This window comes from Nannospalax galili, unplaced genomic scaffold (assembly GCF_000622305.1).
Source record: "Nannospalax galili isolate Female #2095 unplaced genomic scaffold, S.galili_v1.0 scaffold339, whole genome shotgun sequence".
NCBI lineage: Eukaryota > Metazoa > Chordata > Mammalia > Rodentia > Spalacidae > Nannospalax > Nannospalax galili.
This window is the reverse complement of record NW_008344185.1, coordinates 2028803-2041802: the sequence shown is the minus strand read 5'-3', so window position 1 is coordinate 2041802 and position 13000 is coordinate 2028803. Positions and strand designations below refer to the sequence as shown.

Genomic DNA, 13000 nt, shown 5'->3' with positions numbered 1-13000 from the left:
TATAATATTACTGTAACACTATTTTATTCTAAGCTTTTTATCATTATAAGCCAATGAAACCGTACAGCTGTCTGGGCCTGTGAGAGGACTTAGTGGGTAAAAGAGCTTGCCTCGTAAGCTAGACAACTTGAATTTGATCCCTGAAACCCATGGTAGGAGAGACCTGACTCCCAAAAGTTGTCTTCTACCCTCCACGTATGCACTGAGGCACAATCCCCCCTGCAGACATATACACACAGTTGTAATAAATAATGTAAGAAAATTAATAAAAAATAAAACCTTATAGCAAGTTATTATTACAGGTGATTGGAGAGTCTTACTTAAAAATATATTAAATGGCTGGGTGTAGTGGCACACACCTTTAATCCTGGCACTTGGAAGATAGAGACAAGTGAATCTGTGAGTTTATGGCCAGCCAGGGCAGCATAGTGAGGGAGGAAAAAGGATCTGTTAAATGAGCAGAGAAATTCCAAATTGATTAATGGCATTTGGTGTGGATTTAGAACTTTCCTTACCTATTAAAATTCTTGTTTTCTACTGAAAATCCCTTACGTTTCTTGAAAAATGGCACTTTGTCACATAAAATGCCCAATTCTTTCAGTGCTTAGATCCTGTCCAATGCTCTGGCTTATTTAAAAACAAAAAAACCAAAGAAATGCAGAACCTGTTCTAGAGAGGTCAGAAGCTCTTTTTGCACTCCATGGTTATTTTTAACACCTCTTCACACAGACACCCGGCCCCAATTTCTGTCACTTCCTGGGCATGTATCTTGTATTTCCATGAAGATTCTTGAGGGTGTCAGTTATAGTTTTCCTCTGATTATTACTTCCATCAGCAAGCCCACCTGCCCATCCTGTCTACTGAGAGAAAAAGGCATTACCCCTGCCCTTTAAGTGAACAAGGGTTGTTCTGACAGTGTTATTTCTTGGATCTTCGTTCATCTGTTCATCATAGGGCCTCCTTTTATGACTATTTACTTGCCATTTTCTTTCAGTATATGAACATTCAAATGATAACTTTTTACAGGTTTCTTTTCAGCCTCTGTATTGGTTATTGTTTGGTTGGTTTGTTGGCTGGTTTTTTTTGGCTATAGTTATTTTTTTGGTGCACATCTTTTGAGTACCAAGTAAAACAGTCATGATCCCTTCTCAGTGTTGCTGCTGAGCATTCTGCTTGAAGAATCCCTGTTAGAATTTCTAACTTTTCATTCATGCTTCAATCTACTGTAGTGTGATGTCTTCTCTCTTAATTTGAAATTGCTCTGCTAAAATCACCAATGACTGCTAAGCATTCATTTCTGTTCTATTTTCCTGACTCCTTAGTGTCCATAGGCCTCCCCCCTAGTGTGTGTGTATGCACACGTGTGTGCATGATTTGTATGCCCATGTACACTTGTAGAGAGCAGAGGATGTTAGGTGTCCCATTCTATTATTCTCTGCCTTGTTCTCTTAGATAGGGTCTTACTGAAGCTGGTGACTATAACTGTAGGGGTTTATTTTGAGGTATTCATTCACTGGTTTATGTGTCTCTGTACCAGTACCACCCTTGTTTTGCTTACTTAATGCGACGGACCAGCCCAGACCAGAGCAGTTCAGTCCGACAGGAGCAGGGTCCCCAAAGGGTGGACAAGGATTCGGCGAATGACAAACACACCGGAGTTGGTGCAAGTCTGAGTGTAATTTTGCAGCTGCAGAGCTCAGATTATAAAATACAAAGTTACATGATTACATCAATAAGCCATTGTTTTGCGGTTTAATCATTTTTCTTAAGAGTTCTGATTCCAGAGACAAAAGTGAAACACAGGTGAACAATACATTGTCAAACATTAACTGGCATTAAACAGAAAGTTTCTGTTTTTCATCTTAGTGAGTCACATTAGAGACCTTTATGTTTTGTGGTTACCTGGTGAGCTGACCTCAAACCACTATTGTACTTTCAATACTAGCTCTGTAATTATTAATGTTTCTGTTTGAATTCTAGGTGATACACAACAATGTTGCTATATATCTATCTTTTATTTTTCCTTATTCATTAATATGTTCCAAACCCCAAGTTACATCAATATCCTATTCTAATCCTGTAGCTCTCATGAAATCCTTCCAAGTATGGGACTTATAAACATAACTATTTCATCTTAATAAAGGTGGTGATAGTGGTGCCAAGGACACCAGGTGCTTTCCAGAAAGCCCAAGATACAGTGACAGTTAGAAAAATAATAGCAAGTAAAGCATACCAAGTACACTGCATGTTTCTCAGCACAACCAACTCCAAGAGGCAACCTTCCTTGAAGTTCCAGCCTCAACCCACGGAGGATCTCACGTGGGCTCCATTGGAGATGGCGTGACAACTTAATTACAATCATTTTACAGTTTTCTGAAACCAAATACATTATCTTGGTTGTAACTGAGTTTTAAGTTTGCTATCAGTATTTCTATTTTTTTTTGAGACAGGGTCTCCTTGTAGCTCCAGCTGGCCTGGAACTCACTGTGTAGGCCAGGCTGGCCTTGAATTCATAGAGATCCATCTGCCTCTGCCTCCCAAGTGCTGGGATTAAACGTGTGCCACCACATCTGGCTCAACTATCAATATTTCTAAAGCAACAACTTCCATTTTTTTTTTTAAACTTCTACCATTAGAAATGGTTCCTAATTTCTGTGTATAGCTTAACTTAAACTTGTGGATTGTTTATATGCCAATTAGTTAGATTCTTATAGAAATGTGTAAGCATTGCTAGTATTTATTTTTATGTCATAGGAATCTTGTAACAAGGAATATCATTAAATTCCATATACCTTTGTTTAACATCCAACTTTGCATCTATACAACTTTTTTGAGCATTCAGTATTGTCAATACATTAGGTCTGGAAAATTTAAAGATAGCCAAGATAGGTTTTAGACCTATCTTAGACTTGAATAAACAGTTTCTTCAGGAAAATAACTGACAAGTTTTCAGTTACATTGCTATTAAACCAGTACTAATAGAGGTTTTTTTGAATGATGTAGCTTAACTTTTTGCCTTGTTCTTATAGGCAGTTAATTTTTCTAGCATTTAAGACAAGCAGAAACATTCTAGTTCATCATTTTATTTTTCAAACAATCACTGATTTTGGAGTCCTGAATGTCTAATAGTAAATTTCATTTTTTTGTTTAACTTTCACATTAGGTTGCACTTCCAGCAGACGAGGATTATTTACCACTTAAACCTCGAGTTGGAAAGGCAGCAAAGGTCTGTACTTGGATGATGTAGTTGTGAAGTTTTGTTTCCTTTTTTTTCTTAGAAATCTTTTTTTTAAATATTTTATTTATTATTTTTATGTGTATGAGTGTATTGCTTGCATGTATGTGAGTGCACCCTGTGTCGTGAAATGATGTGGAGGTCAGAAAAGGGCTTTGGATTCCCCTGGACCTGGAGTTAAGATGGTTCGTAGCCGCCATGTGGGTGCTGGGAATCGAACCCAGGTCCTCTGCAAGAGCTGTCAGTGCTCTTAACCACTGAGCCATCTCTCCAGCCCCTTTCTTAGAAATCTTAAAAAGAATTTCAAATTTGATTTTTTTTTTTTTTTTTTTTTAAATACTTGTGTGTATGTCTTAAGCCTATTACAAAGCAAGAACTGAGTTAGTAAAGAACCATGCTAGAGGGCCGGTCATGGTGGCGCACACCTTTAATCCCAGCACTTGGGAGGCAGAGGCACGAGGATCTCCGTGAGTTAAGGCCAGCCTGGTCTACATGTGAGTTCCAGGAGTCAATAAAAAAAAAAAAAAAAAAAAAAAAAAAAAAAAAAAAAAAAGCCATGCTAGAAACCAAGCATCATGTGATGAAATTTTAAAATATTAAAAAAGTGATTTTCAGGCTGGGCGTGGTGGTGCACACCATTAATCCCAGCACTTGGGAGGAAGAGGCAGGCGGATCTCTGCGAGTTCGAGGCCAGCCTGGTCTACATAGTGAGTTCCAGGTCAGCTGGGGCTACAGGGAGACCCTGTCTCAAAAAGACCGGAAAAAAAAAAAAAAAATGATTTTCAATCATCTTTAAGCAGCTAATGAAAATCATCAACTTTTCTCTAGAAAAAAATGCATGTATACAGGTTTTGCAAATAGTTTTTAAAAATTAAAAAGCTTTTAATGATACCAAGACACTTGGGTTTTTTTGTTGTTATTACAGTTTTGAGACAGTCTTGCTAAGTAGTCCAAACCGACTTCCAACTCCTGATCCTTCTGCTTCAGCTTCCTGAGTACTAGGATTACAGGTGTGCACCATTATCCCTGGCTTTGTTTTTATTAGATGGGATTTTAAGTCCTGATAAGCATTAGACCCTTAAAAGAATTTTGAGGTTAATATTTCCAAAGAATTTTATCTAAATAAAAAAGGCAGTATAAAGGAGTGAGCATAAGCATAAATTCTAATATTACATTGCTCTTGCTGAGTGACACTAGGGATTTTATTTTGCAGAACCTCAGTTTTCATCTATCAGGGAAATTATACTTACACCTATTTTAGGGAATTATGAGAATAATATATGGAAAGTATGATGCCTAGTACTACAAAGCATAGTCTTTGTAAATAGTAATTATTACTAATTAAATGTTTGTGCAAGTACAGTGTAATAATTGAAGATTAAACAGCAAAATTAGCTTCTTTTCTGTCTGGAAAAAGATGATTTTATTTTTTTTTATTTTCACTACTGGGTGGGGAATAGAGTCAAAGGAATCATCCCAGAATGCTATTGAAGGGTAGTCTTTTTCTTTTGATTTTAAATGTGCTTTAAGATAGGTCAATACTTTCATGTGCTTATTAATACTTATTTTTCTAGGAGTACCCATTCATTCTTGATGCTTTCCAAAGAGAAGCCATTCAGTGTGTTGATAATAATCAGTCTGTGTTAGTGTCGGCACATACGTCAGCAGGAAAAACTGTGTGTGCTGAGTAAGTAACATTCTTAGATGAAATACTAAAATTATGTTTTCTGGATTTGTTTGTTTTTTGGTCTTTTTGAGATAGGATCTCCCTGTGGCCCCAGCTGGCCTGGACCTTACCTTGTAGACCAGGCTGGCCTTGAACTCACAGAGATCCTCTTGCCTTTGCCTCCCGAGTGCTGAGATTAAAGGCATATGCACCATGCCTGGCTAAAATTATGTTTTCTTATTTGAGCTTTTGAAAGTTTAAATTTCTTCTGTCTGTATTCTGTAAGTAAATATTTGTACTTTTCTATTTTAGATAATTTTTGGTTTCTTTTTCTTATCTTCGTTAAGCAGGATTTTTAGTACGGCATTTTAAAAAATGTAATCAAAAGAGCATCCTTCTTTTGTTTCTGATATTTGAGAAAATATTCTGTTTTTCATCATTAGGCACAATGTTATTTGTGGGATTTTTTGGGTTTTGTTCTGTTTTTTGAGACAGGATCTGGCCTGGAACTGGCTGTGTAGACCAAGTTGGCCTCCATCACAGTCCTGATCTACCTCTACCTCTGCCTCCTGAGTCTAGGAATAAAGACATGCACCACCACATCCAGCTGCTTGTGGGTTTTCCATAGATATTTTTTTTGAAGGAATGAGTCCTTCTATTAATAGTTTGTAGTCAGTCAGTCAGTCAATCTCCCTCCCCTCCCTTCCTCCCTCCTAGCCTCCTCTCTGCATTGGAGGTATTTAGATACAGAATTTTGTCAAGTTCCCTTTTTTTGATATGTATTGAAATAAATGGTGGGTTTTTTCTTTCTTCTGCTATTGATTAAATATGTAATTGATGTTTAAACAATGAATCATTCTGAGATAAACTCCAATTGGTCATAATGTGTAATTGTATTATGTTGTAGGGGTAATGAATTAAAATTTTGTTAGGAAATAATACATATACATTCCTGAGTAGGTTTTGATTTATTATTAATGTCTTTTTCTCGTATCAGGCTGATGTTTGATTCTCTATATTTTCCCTAATTAATCTGACTAGAGATGTGTTATAATCTTCTGAAAAAAAACCAGTTTTTGGTTTCATTGGCTTTTCATGTTTTCCATTTTATTGATTTTTACTCTAATTTTATTTACTTATTTACTTTGCTCTTTTTTTTCTAGTTTCTTATGATTTTTGTTTTTGTTTTTGTTTTTCTTTGTTGTTCTTGTTTTTGAGTTAAGGTCTCACTATGCAGCCCTGACTAACCTGGAACTCACTATGTAGACCAGCTGAACTCAGAGGTCTGCCGGCCTCTGCCTTCATGGTGCTAGGATTAAAGGCAGGTGCCAGCATTCCAGGGTTCTAGTTTCTTAAGGAAAGATGAAGTCATTATTTTGAGACCTTTCTTTTTCTAAATTTATATGTAATATTACTGTAGTTGCATGCCATAGATTATTTGTGAAATGTTTTCATGTTACTTTTGCTCAATTTTTATGTTAAAGATGTAGTTGATTCTATGAAACTGGTAGACTTCTTCCAGTTGGCTATACCATTTTCTATTCATGCCAATGATATGTGAGGGTACCGGTTTTTTGTTATACCTATTTAGTGAGTATGTAAGACATCGAGTAGTGGTTTCATTTGCAGTTCTGATGACTCATGATATTAAGCATCATTTCATGTCCTTAACTATTTCCATATCTTTGAACTATCATTGACTTTAAAATTTTATTTCACTACGTTTGTGTGTGTGTGTGTGTGTGTGTGTGTGTGTGTGTATGTGTATGCATGTATGCACTCACGTGGCTGTGTGCATGTGGAAGTCAGAAGACAACTTTCAAGTGTTGGTTCTTTCCACCATGTGGGTGCTGGGAAATCAAACTCAAGTTGTCAGACTTGGTGGGAAATGTGTTTACTTGCTGAGCAAGCTTATCAGCCTCCATTTGGCTTATATTTAAAGTTGTGTAATTAATCTTGTGTTGTTAATAAGTTTTATCATCATAGAGCTTAGTGTTCTTTTTTTAAATCTTTTTAGATGTGTGTGAGTTACAGTTTTTCACATTCTGTGACTGGTCTTTTTACTCTCTCAACAGCTTTAGTAAAGGGTTTTAGTATTAATTTTCTTTTTTCTTTTATGGAGTGAACATTCTATTATGAATTGAATTCTTTCCTTTTTTTTTTCCTCTTTTGGTCTTTTTGAGACAGGGTCTCCCTATGGCCTGGAACTCAACTATGTAGTCCAGGCTGGCCTTGAACTCATAGAGATCCACCTGCCTCCTGAGTGCTGGGGTTAAAGGCCTCTACCACCATGCCCCTAACTGGATTCTTAAGTTCATGTTTTGATTGCTAATGACTTGTGGAGGTTTGAATAGCTTGTGTAGGTGGAAAGTTTCCACGTAGAGGCCTATCAGATTTTTGTAAGTTTTTATAGTTTAGAACCTTTGGATATAATTAATGAGCTATTTTGAGGATTGGACTCAAGTCTAAATACCAAATTCATTTGTTTCATATATACCTGGCATATACAACCTGAAAGTGATTTTATGAAATAGTTTTGGCGTGTCTGTATTTTGAATACAGCCTCTAACATGAGGTTAGGTGTGGAGTTTCTCACTTGTGCCATCATGTTAGTGCTCAGAAGTCTCAATTTTTGTATTTTCAGATTTAGGACATTTAATCTATATATTGAAATATAGTTGAATTTATATTTATATTTTGTCATGCTTAGTACGTTACTAGCATTTTTGTATAGTAATGAGATTTTCTATTGTATGTTGTCTGTGAATAAAGGCAGTTTTAATTTTTCCTTTCTAATATTTACTGTACTGGAAGTACGTAGTACAGTGTGACTAACAGTAGTGAGTGGACATCTTTTACTTGTTCCTGTTGTTAGGGGAAAAGCATTTAGTCTTCCATTGAACTCTATTAAAGTTGGTTGTTTTTCTCCAATTCCTTCCTTCTGTTCTTAGTTGGGAATAGACTAGAATAAAATATTTTTGAGAATTTTTATCAAGAAGCATTGTATTTTCTGAAATAATTTTTTTTTGTATTTTGAAGTAGCCCTGTAGAATTGGCTTTTTTATTTATTTATTTTTTATTTTTGGTCTTTTTGAGTTTTGCCTGAATATATGTAAGTACACCCATGTCATGTAATGTCTGCAGAAGCCAGGAAAGGGCATCAGATCCCCTGGAACTAGAATTACAGGTGGTTGTTAGCCACCATGTGGGTGCTGGGACCACCACGCCCAGCTAGAATTGGCTTTTTATTTATTGTTTACCAAATTAATTTTCTGATGTTAGATCAATCATATATTCCTAGAATAAACCTGCTTGTTTATTGAAGATGATTACTTGTGTCTGCTCCTTGTTTCAATTTGTTCCAGACTTTTTCATGTCTTTTTGTTGGATACATGATACGTAGTCAACCCTTTTTGAGACAGGTTCATCAGTTAGGCTAGTCTTGACTAGCCAGTGAGTGCCAAGGATCTGACCATCACTGCTTCCCCAGCACTGGGATTACAGACACACACACACCACAGACTCAGATCCTTATCCTTGTACTGCAAGCACTTTACTGAGCATCCCCACAGCCTCACAAGATTTTTTTTTTTTTAATTAAAATTTTTTTCTTTTATGTGTATGTGTGTTTTGCCTGTATGTGTATAAGTGCACCCATGTTGTGCAGTGCCCACAGAGGCCAGAAGATGGCATCAGGCCTCCCTCTAATTGGCGTTAGGATGGTTGTTAGCGAGTATGAGTGTATTCCCTATATGTATTGAAGTGCACATGTGTTGTGCAATGCCTGCGGAGGTCAGATGAGGGCACCAATTTCCCCCAGAACTGGAGTTACAGATGGTTGTTAGCTGCCATGTGGGTGCTGGGATTCAAACCTGGGTTCTCTGCAAGAGCAGCCAGTGCTCTTAAACTGCTGAGCCATTTCTCCAGTCCCTTACCCCACACTCTTAATACTTTAATTCTGTGGTGGTTTTTCCTTTCAATTTGATACTTTTTTAAAATACGTATTTCTTTTCTTTTTTCTTTCTTTTTTTTTTTTTTGGTCTTTTTGAGACAGGGTCTCCCTGTAGTCCCAGCTGACCTGAACTCACTATGTAGACCAGGCTGGCCTTGAACTCACAAGGATCCGCCAGCCTCTGCCTCCCAAGTGCTGGGATTAAAGGCGTGCACCACCACGCCCAGCTCGAATATTTCTTACAGGATAGTTTTGTTTGTCAACAATGAATTCCCTCAGTTTTTATTTGGAAATTGGTAAATTTTGCATTCATTTTCAAAGGGTAGTGTCATTGGACATAGGATTCTTTGTTGGCTGGGTTTTTTCTTTAAATACTTTGGACATGTCATTTCATGGGTATCGTTTCATAGGTTCTTGGCTGTTTTTCATGAGAGATCAGCCTGACAGTGTTCTTTTGAATATTTTCTTTTATGCTTGTTTGCTTTTTCCGTTACTGCTTTTCAATGACTTTACCATTCAGAAGGTTAACTGTGCTCCAGTTATGGTTCCCTTTTGAATCTTCTGGTTTTATTTCATTGAACTTTCTGCATCTATATATTACTGGCTCTTTTTTTTTGATGAGGGTTTTTATTAATTATTAAATTTTTTTGTTGTGGCTATTATTTTTGGTTTCTGTCATTTTGGAATTTCTGTTAAGCTGTATAGGTTGTCCCTAATGTTTACTTCTTTCATTTTTCTTCTCTTTTTTTTCCATCTAGATCACTTTTATTGATTTGTCTTCATAGTCACTCTTTCTTTTGATCTCTCAGATCTATTCCTGTGCCTAACTACTGAATTTTTCACTGTTACACTTTTAATTCATAGAGTTTTTGTTTTTCTTTGATTTTTGAAGTATTGAGACTCAAACCCATGGATTTTTGAATGCTAGACAAGTGCTCTACTACTGAGCTGCATCCCCAGTCACCTTAATTTATATAGAATTTTCCTTTGCTTGTATTGGTCATAGTCTCAGTTTCCCTGTTGAGATTGCCTACTTGTTGAATCATTGTCCTATTCTTAATTCCTAAGGCATAGTCCTACATCTTGAGTAGCATCTTTCTAGTGGCTGCTTTCACATCTTTGTCTGCCAAATTCAACCTCTGGACCAACTCAAAATCAGTTTCTCACATCTACTTTTCCCCCTAAGTATAGATTATACTTTTCTGTTTCCTGGTGTTCTGTTTTTTTGTTGTTGTTGTTACTGAAAAATTGCTATTTCAGAAAATGTAGCATCTCTGTATTCTCGTTTCTTACATATATATTGTTCATTTTACTATTTGATCATGTTTAGACAACTTTTGTTTTTTTTTAGGGTTTTTTTGTGGTCTTTTTGAGACAAGGTCACCCTGTAACCCCAGCTAGCCTGGAACTCACTATTAGACCAAGCTGGCCTCGTACTCACAGAGATCCGCTTGCCTCTGCCTCCACCTCTGGAGTGCTTGGATTAAAGGCATGCACCACCTGGCTTAACTTTTGATTATTTTTTTTTAATTACTTATTTCATTATTTTAGAGGATGACTAGGTTAAATATCTTTCCTTTCCCTGTTGGATCATAAGCATACTGTGGGCAGGAACTATATCTTACAGAGAAATCCACCACAGTGTTTGACTTAAATCCTAATTTCATGGTCTGTATTTAAATGCTAAACTGAATTTTCCTTGAAAAAACAAGCAATAGCAATGTATTGACTTCTATTAGTAGCTGATGAAGAATTTTCTATAATTGGAACCTACCACAATTTTAGCCAAGAACTGATTTGTTAAATATTACATGTAGGAAAAGAGTACATATGGATTAACACGTACGAAACTCCAGAAGAAAAACCCACCCCATTTTCCACAGGTTCCTTATTATTTGAAGTCCGTATAGGTATAAACTGGCAGGCAAAAGTGCTGACCTTTTAGGTGCCTGTCAGTAAAACCAAAGGCTTTTCTAGCAAGAAATAGGGTAACCACTGGTAAGCCATTTGTATTAAGTAGTTTTAAACTTCAAGTAACTAGAATGTCCTGGTTCATTTAGGCTACTACATTTCAGACACAGAATAATTATTAGTATATTTGTCTATATAGTACATAGATTAAGATTATTAGTAGTTTGTCTCTAGCATATAGATTAAGATATGAATGCTCTGCAAAGTTAAAGTTCTGTATGCTTATTGTCTGTTTTCACATTTTCAGGTATGCCATTGCATTGGCTTTACGGGAAAAACAACGTGTAATATTTACCAGCCCAATTAAGGCTCTGAGTAACCAGAAATACCGTGAAATGTATGAAGAATTTCAAGATGTTGGGCTGATGACTGGAGATGTTACTATTAACCCCACAGCATCTTGTCTTGTTATGACTACAGAGGTAATTATGTATGCCTTACCTATCCTTTCCTTATTAGTTTAATCAGTGTATCTAACTCAATAGAACCTTTTATATGTTTTAGATAGTTCATAACTTGCTTTTTCAGATAAAACATAATAATTTGTGAATAGATTTGTTTGAAATGGGTAGTTTTATCTTAAAATGCTCTGCTATCATTAAATATAGCTCTAAATAGTAATTGTTACTTGTTTTATAATATAAATGCTTTAAAAGTATTTAATAGTTTATTACTGTCACTGACTTAAATACTTAGTTGGTTTTCTTTTTTAAAAAAATTTATTATTTTTATTTTATGTGTAAAAGTGTATTGCCTGCATGTATGTAAGTGCATCCATGTTGTGCAAAGCTTGCAGTGGTCAGAAGAGGGCATAGGATTCCCCTGGAACTGGAGTTACAGATGGTTTTCAGCCACTGTATGGGTGCTGAGAATCAAACCCAAGTCTTCTGCAAGAGCAGCCAGTGCTCTTAACTGCTAAGCCATCTCTCTAGCCTCTTAGTTGGTTTTCTTATATAGTTTCTGTAAGTAGTGGCTCTTTGTTTCATGTAATTTCCCCATCCCCCAACATCTGCATGTTGATTATAATAAGGTAAATAATCAACTTTGGAAAATGTATACAGTATTATCTGTAGTTTCTTACCGTAATCATAGTTATGTTTAGCATATACCATGATTTGGGCATGAATATCTTTTTTTTTTTTTTTTTTTTTTTTTTTGAGACAGGGTCTCCCTGTAGCCCCAGCTGTCCTGGAACTCACTATGTAGACCAGGCTGGCCTTGAACTCATAGAGATCCACCTGCCTCTGCCTCCCGAGTGCTGAGATTAAAGGCATGCGCCACCACGCCCAGTCAGGCGTGAATATCTTTATCACACACAGAGCTTAAAAAATTTTGTGTGTGTGTGCATGTCAGAGAAGAACTTTGTGGAGTTGTTTTTCTCTTACCTTTATGTGGCTTTCAGGGATTGAATTTGGGTCCCCCTGAGCCATCTCACTGGCCCCATACTCAGTACTTTCACGTATACTTTAATAATTTTCTTTGCTTGATAAGGGTAAAAGTAGAGTCTGAATTTCATTCTAGTTTTGAGCATCAGCCAAAGGCATAGCTCATATTTCTTTCTGGAGCCCTGTGTAAGTTTTTCTCCATTCTCAAAACTTCCACCTCAAGATTTTCTTTACTCCAAAAATCAAGAAAATGATCATTGGTAGCTGGAGAAATGGCTCAGCAATTAAGACCACTGGCTGCTCTTTCAGAGGACCTGGATTGAATTATCAGTATTCACATGGCTAACAACCATCTGTAACTCCAGTTCCATGGGAACACTCTTCTTGCCTCCCTAGGCATTGCACACATGGGTGCACTTAGATGTAGACAAAGCATTCATAAACTTAAAAAATAAATAAATTTTTTTAAAAAAAGGAAGTGATTACTTCAACATATTCACATTGTGGGGCAGAAAAGTAAACAGTATTGGGATCTAGTATCTTCGATAGAAGGTAAGTATGTCTCTTGTCCTAGAAAGTATGGATTTTGGGAAAATGTTGTACAGAGAGGAAATTGGGTTTGTAGTCTATGTAAAGAGTGGGAATGATAATATGTGTCTTCATGGACTATATCTGATTAGTAACTGTTGAAGTTAAAGATAAAGGTGTAAGATTATTTTAATGCTTTCACCTAGTAATGTCAAAAATTCCTAGTTGGGAAAAAACAGTTCTTGTCTAATTATTAGCTATTA

The 13000-nt window shown here is 36.3% G+C and overlaps 1 protein-coding gene across 1 annotated transcript in view; it reads left to right on the top strand.

Moving 5' to 3' along the window:
• Positions 1–13000, top strand: part of Mtrex (Mtr4 exosome RNA helicase) — an 87667-nt gene that overhangs the window by 8280 nt on the left and 66387 nt on the right. Inside the window, exons 4-6 of the mRNA XM_008840387.3 lie at positions 3164–3226; positions 4810–4922; positions 11072–11246. Coding sequence (XP_008838609.1) covers positions 3164–3226; positions 4810–4922; positions 11072–11246 — 351 coding nt within the window. The remainder of the gene's footprint in view (positions 1–3163; positions 3227–4809; positions 4923–11071; positions 11247–13000) is intronic.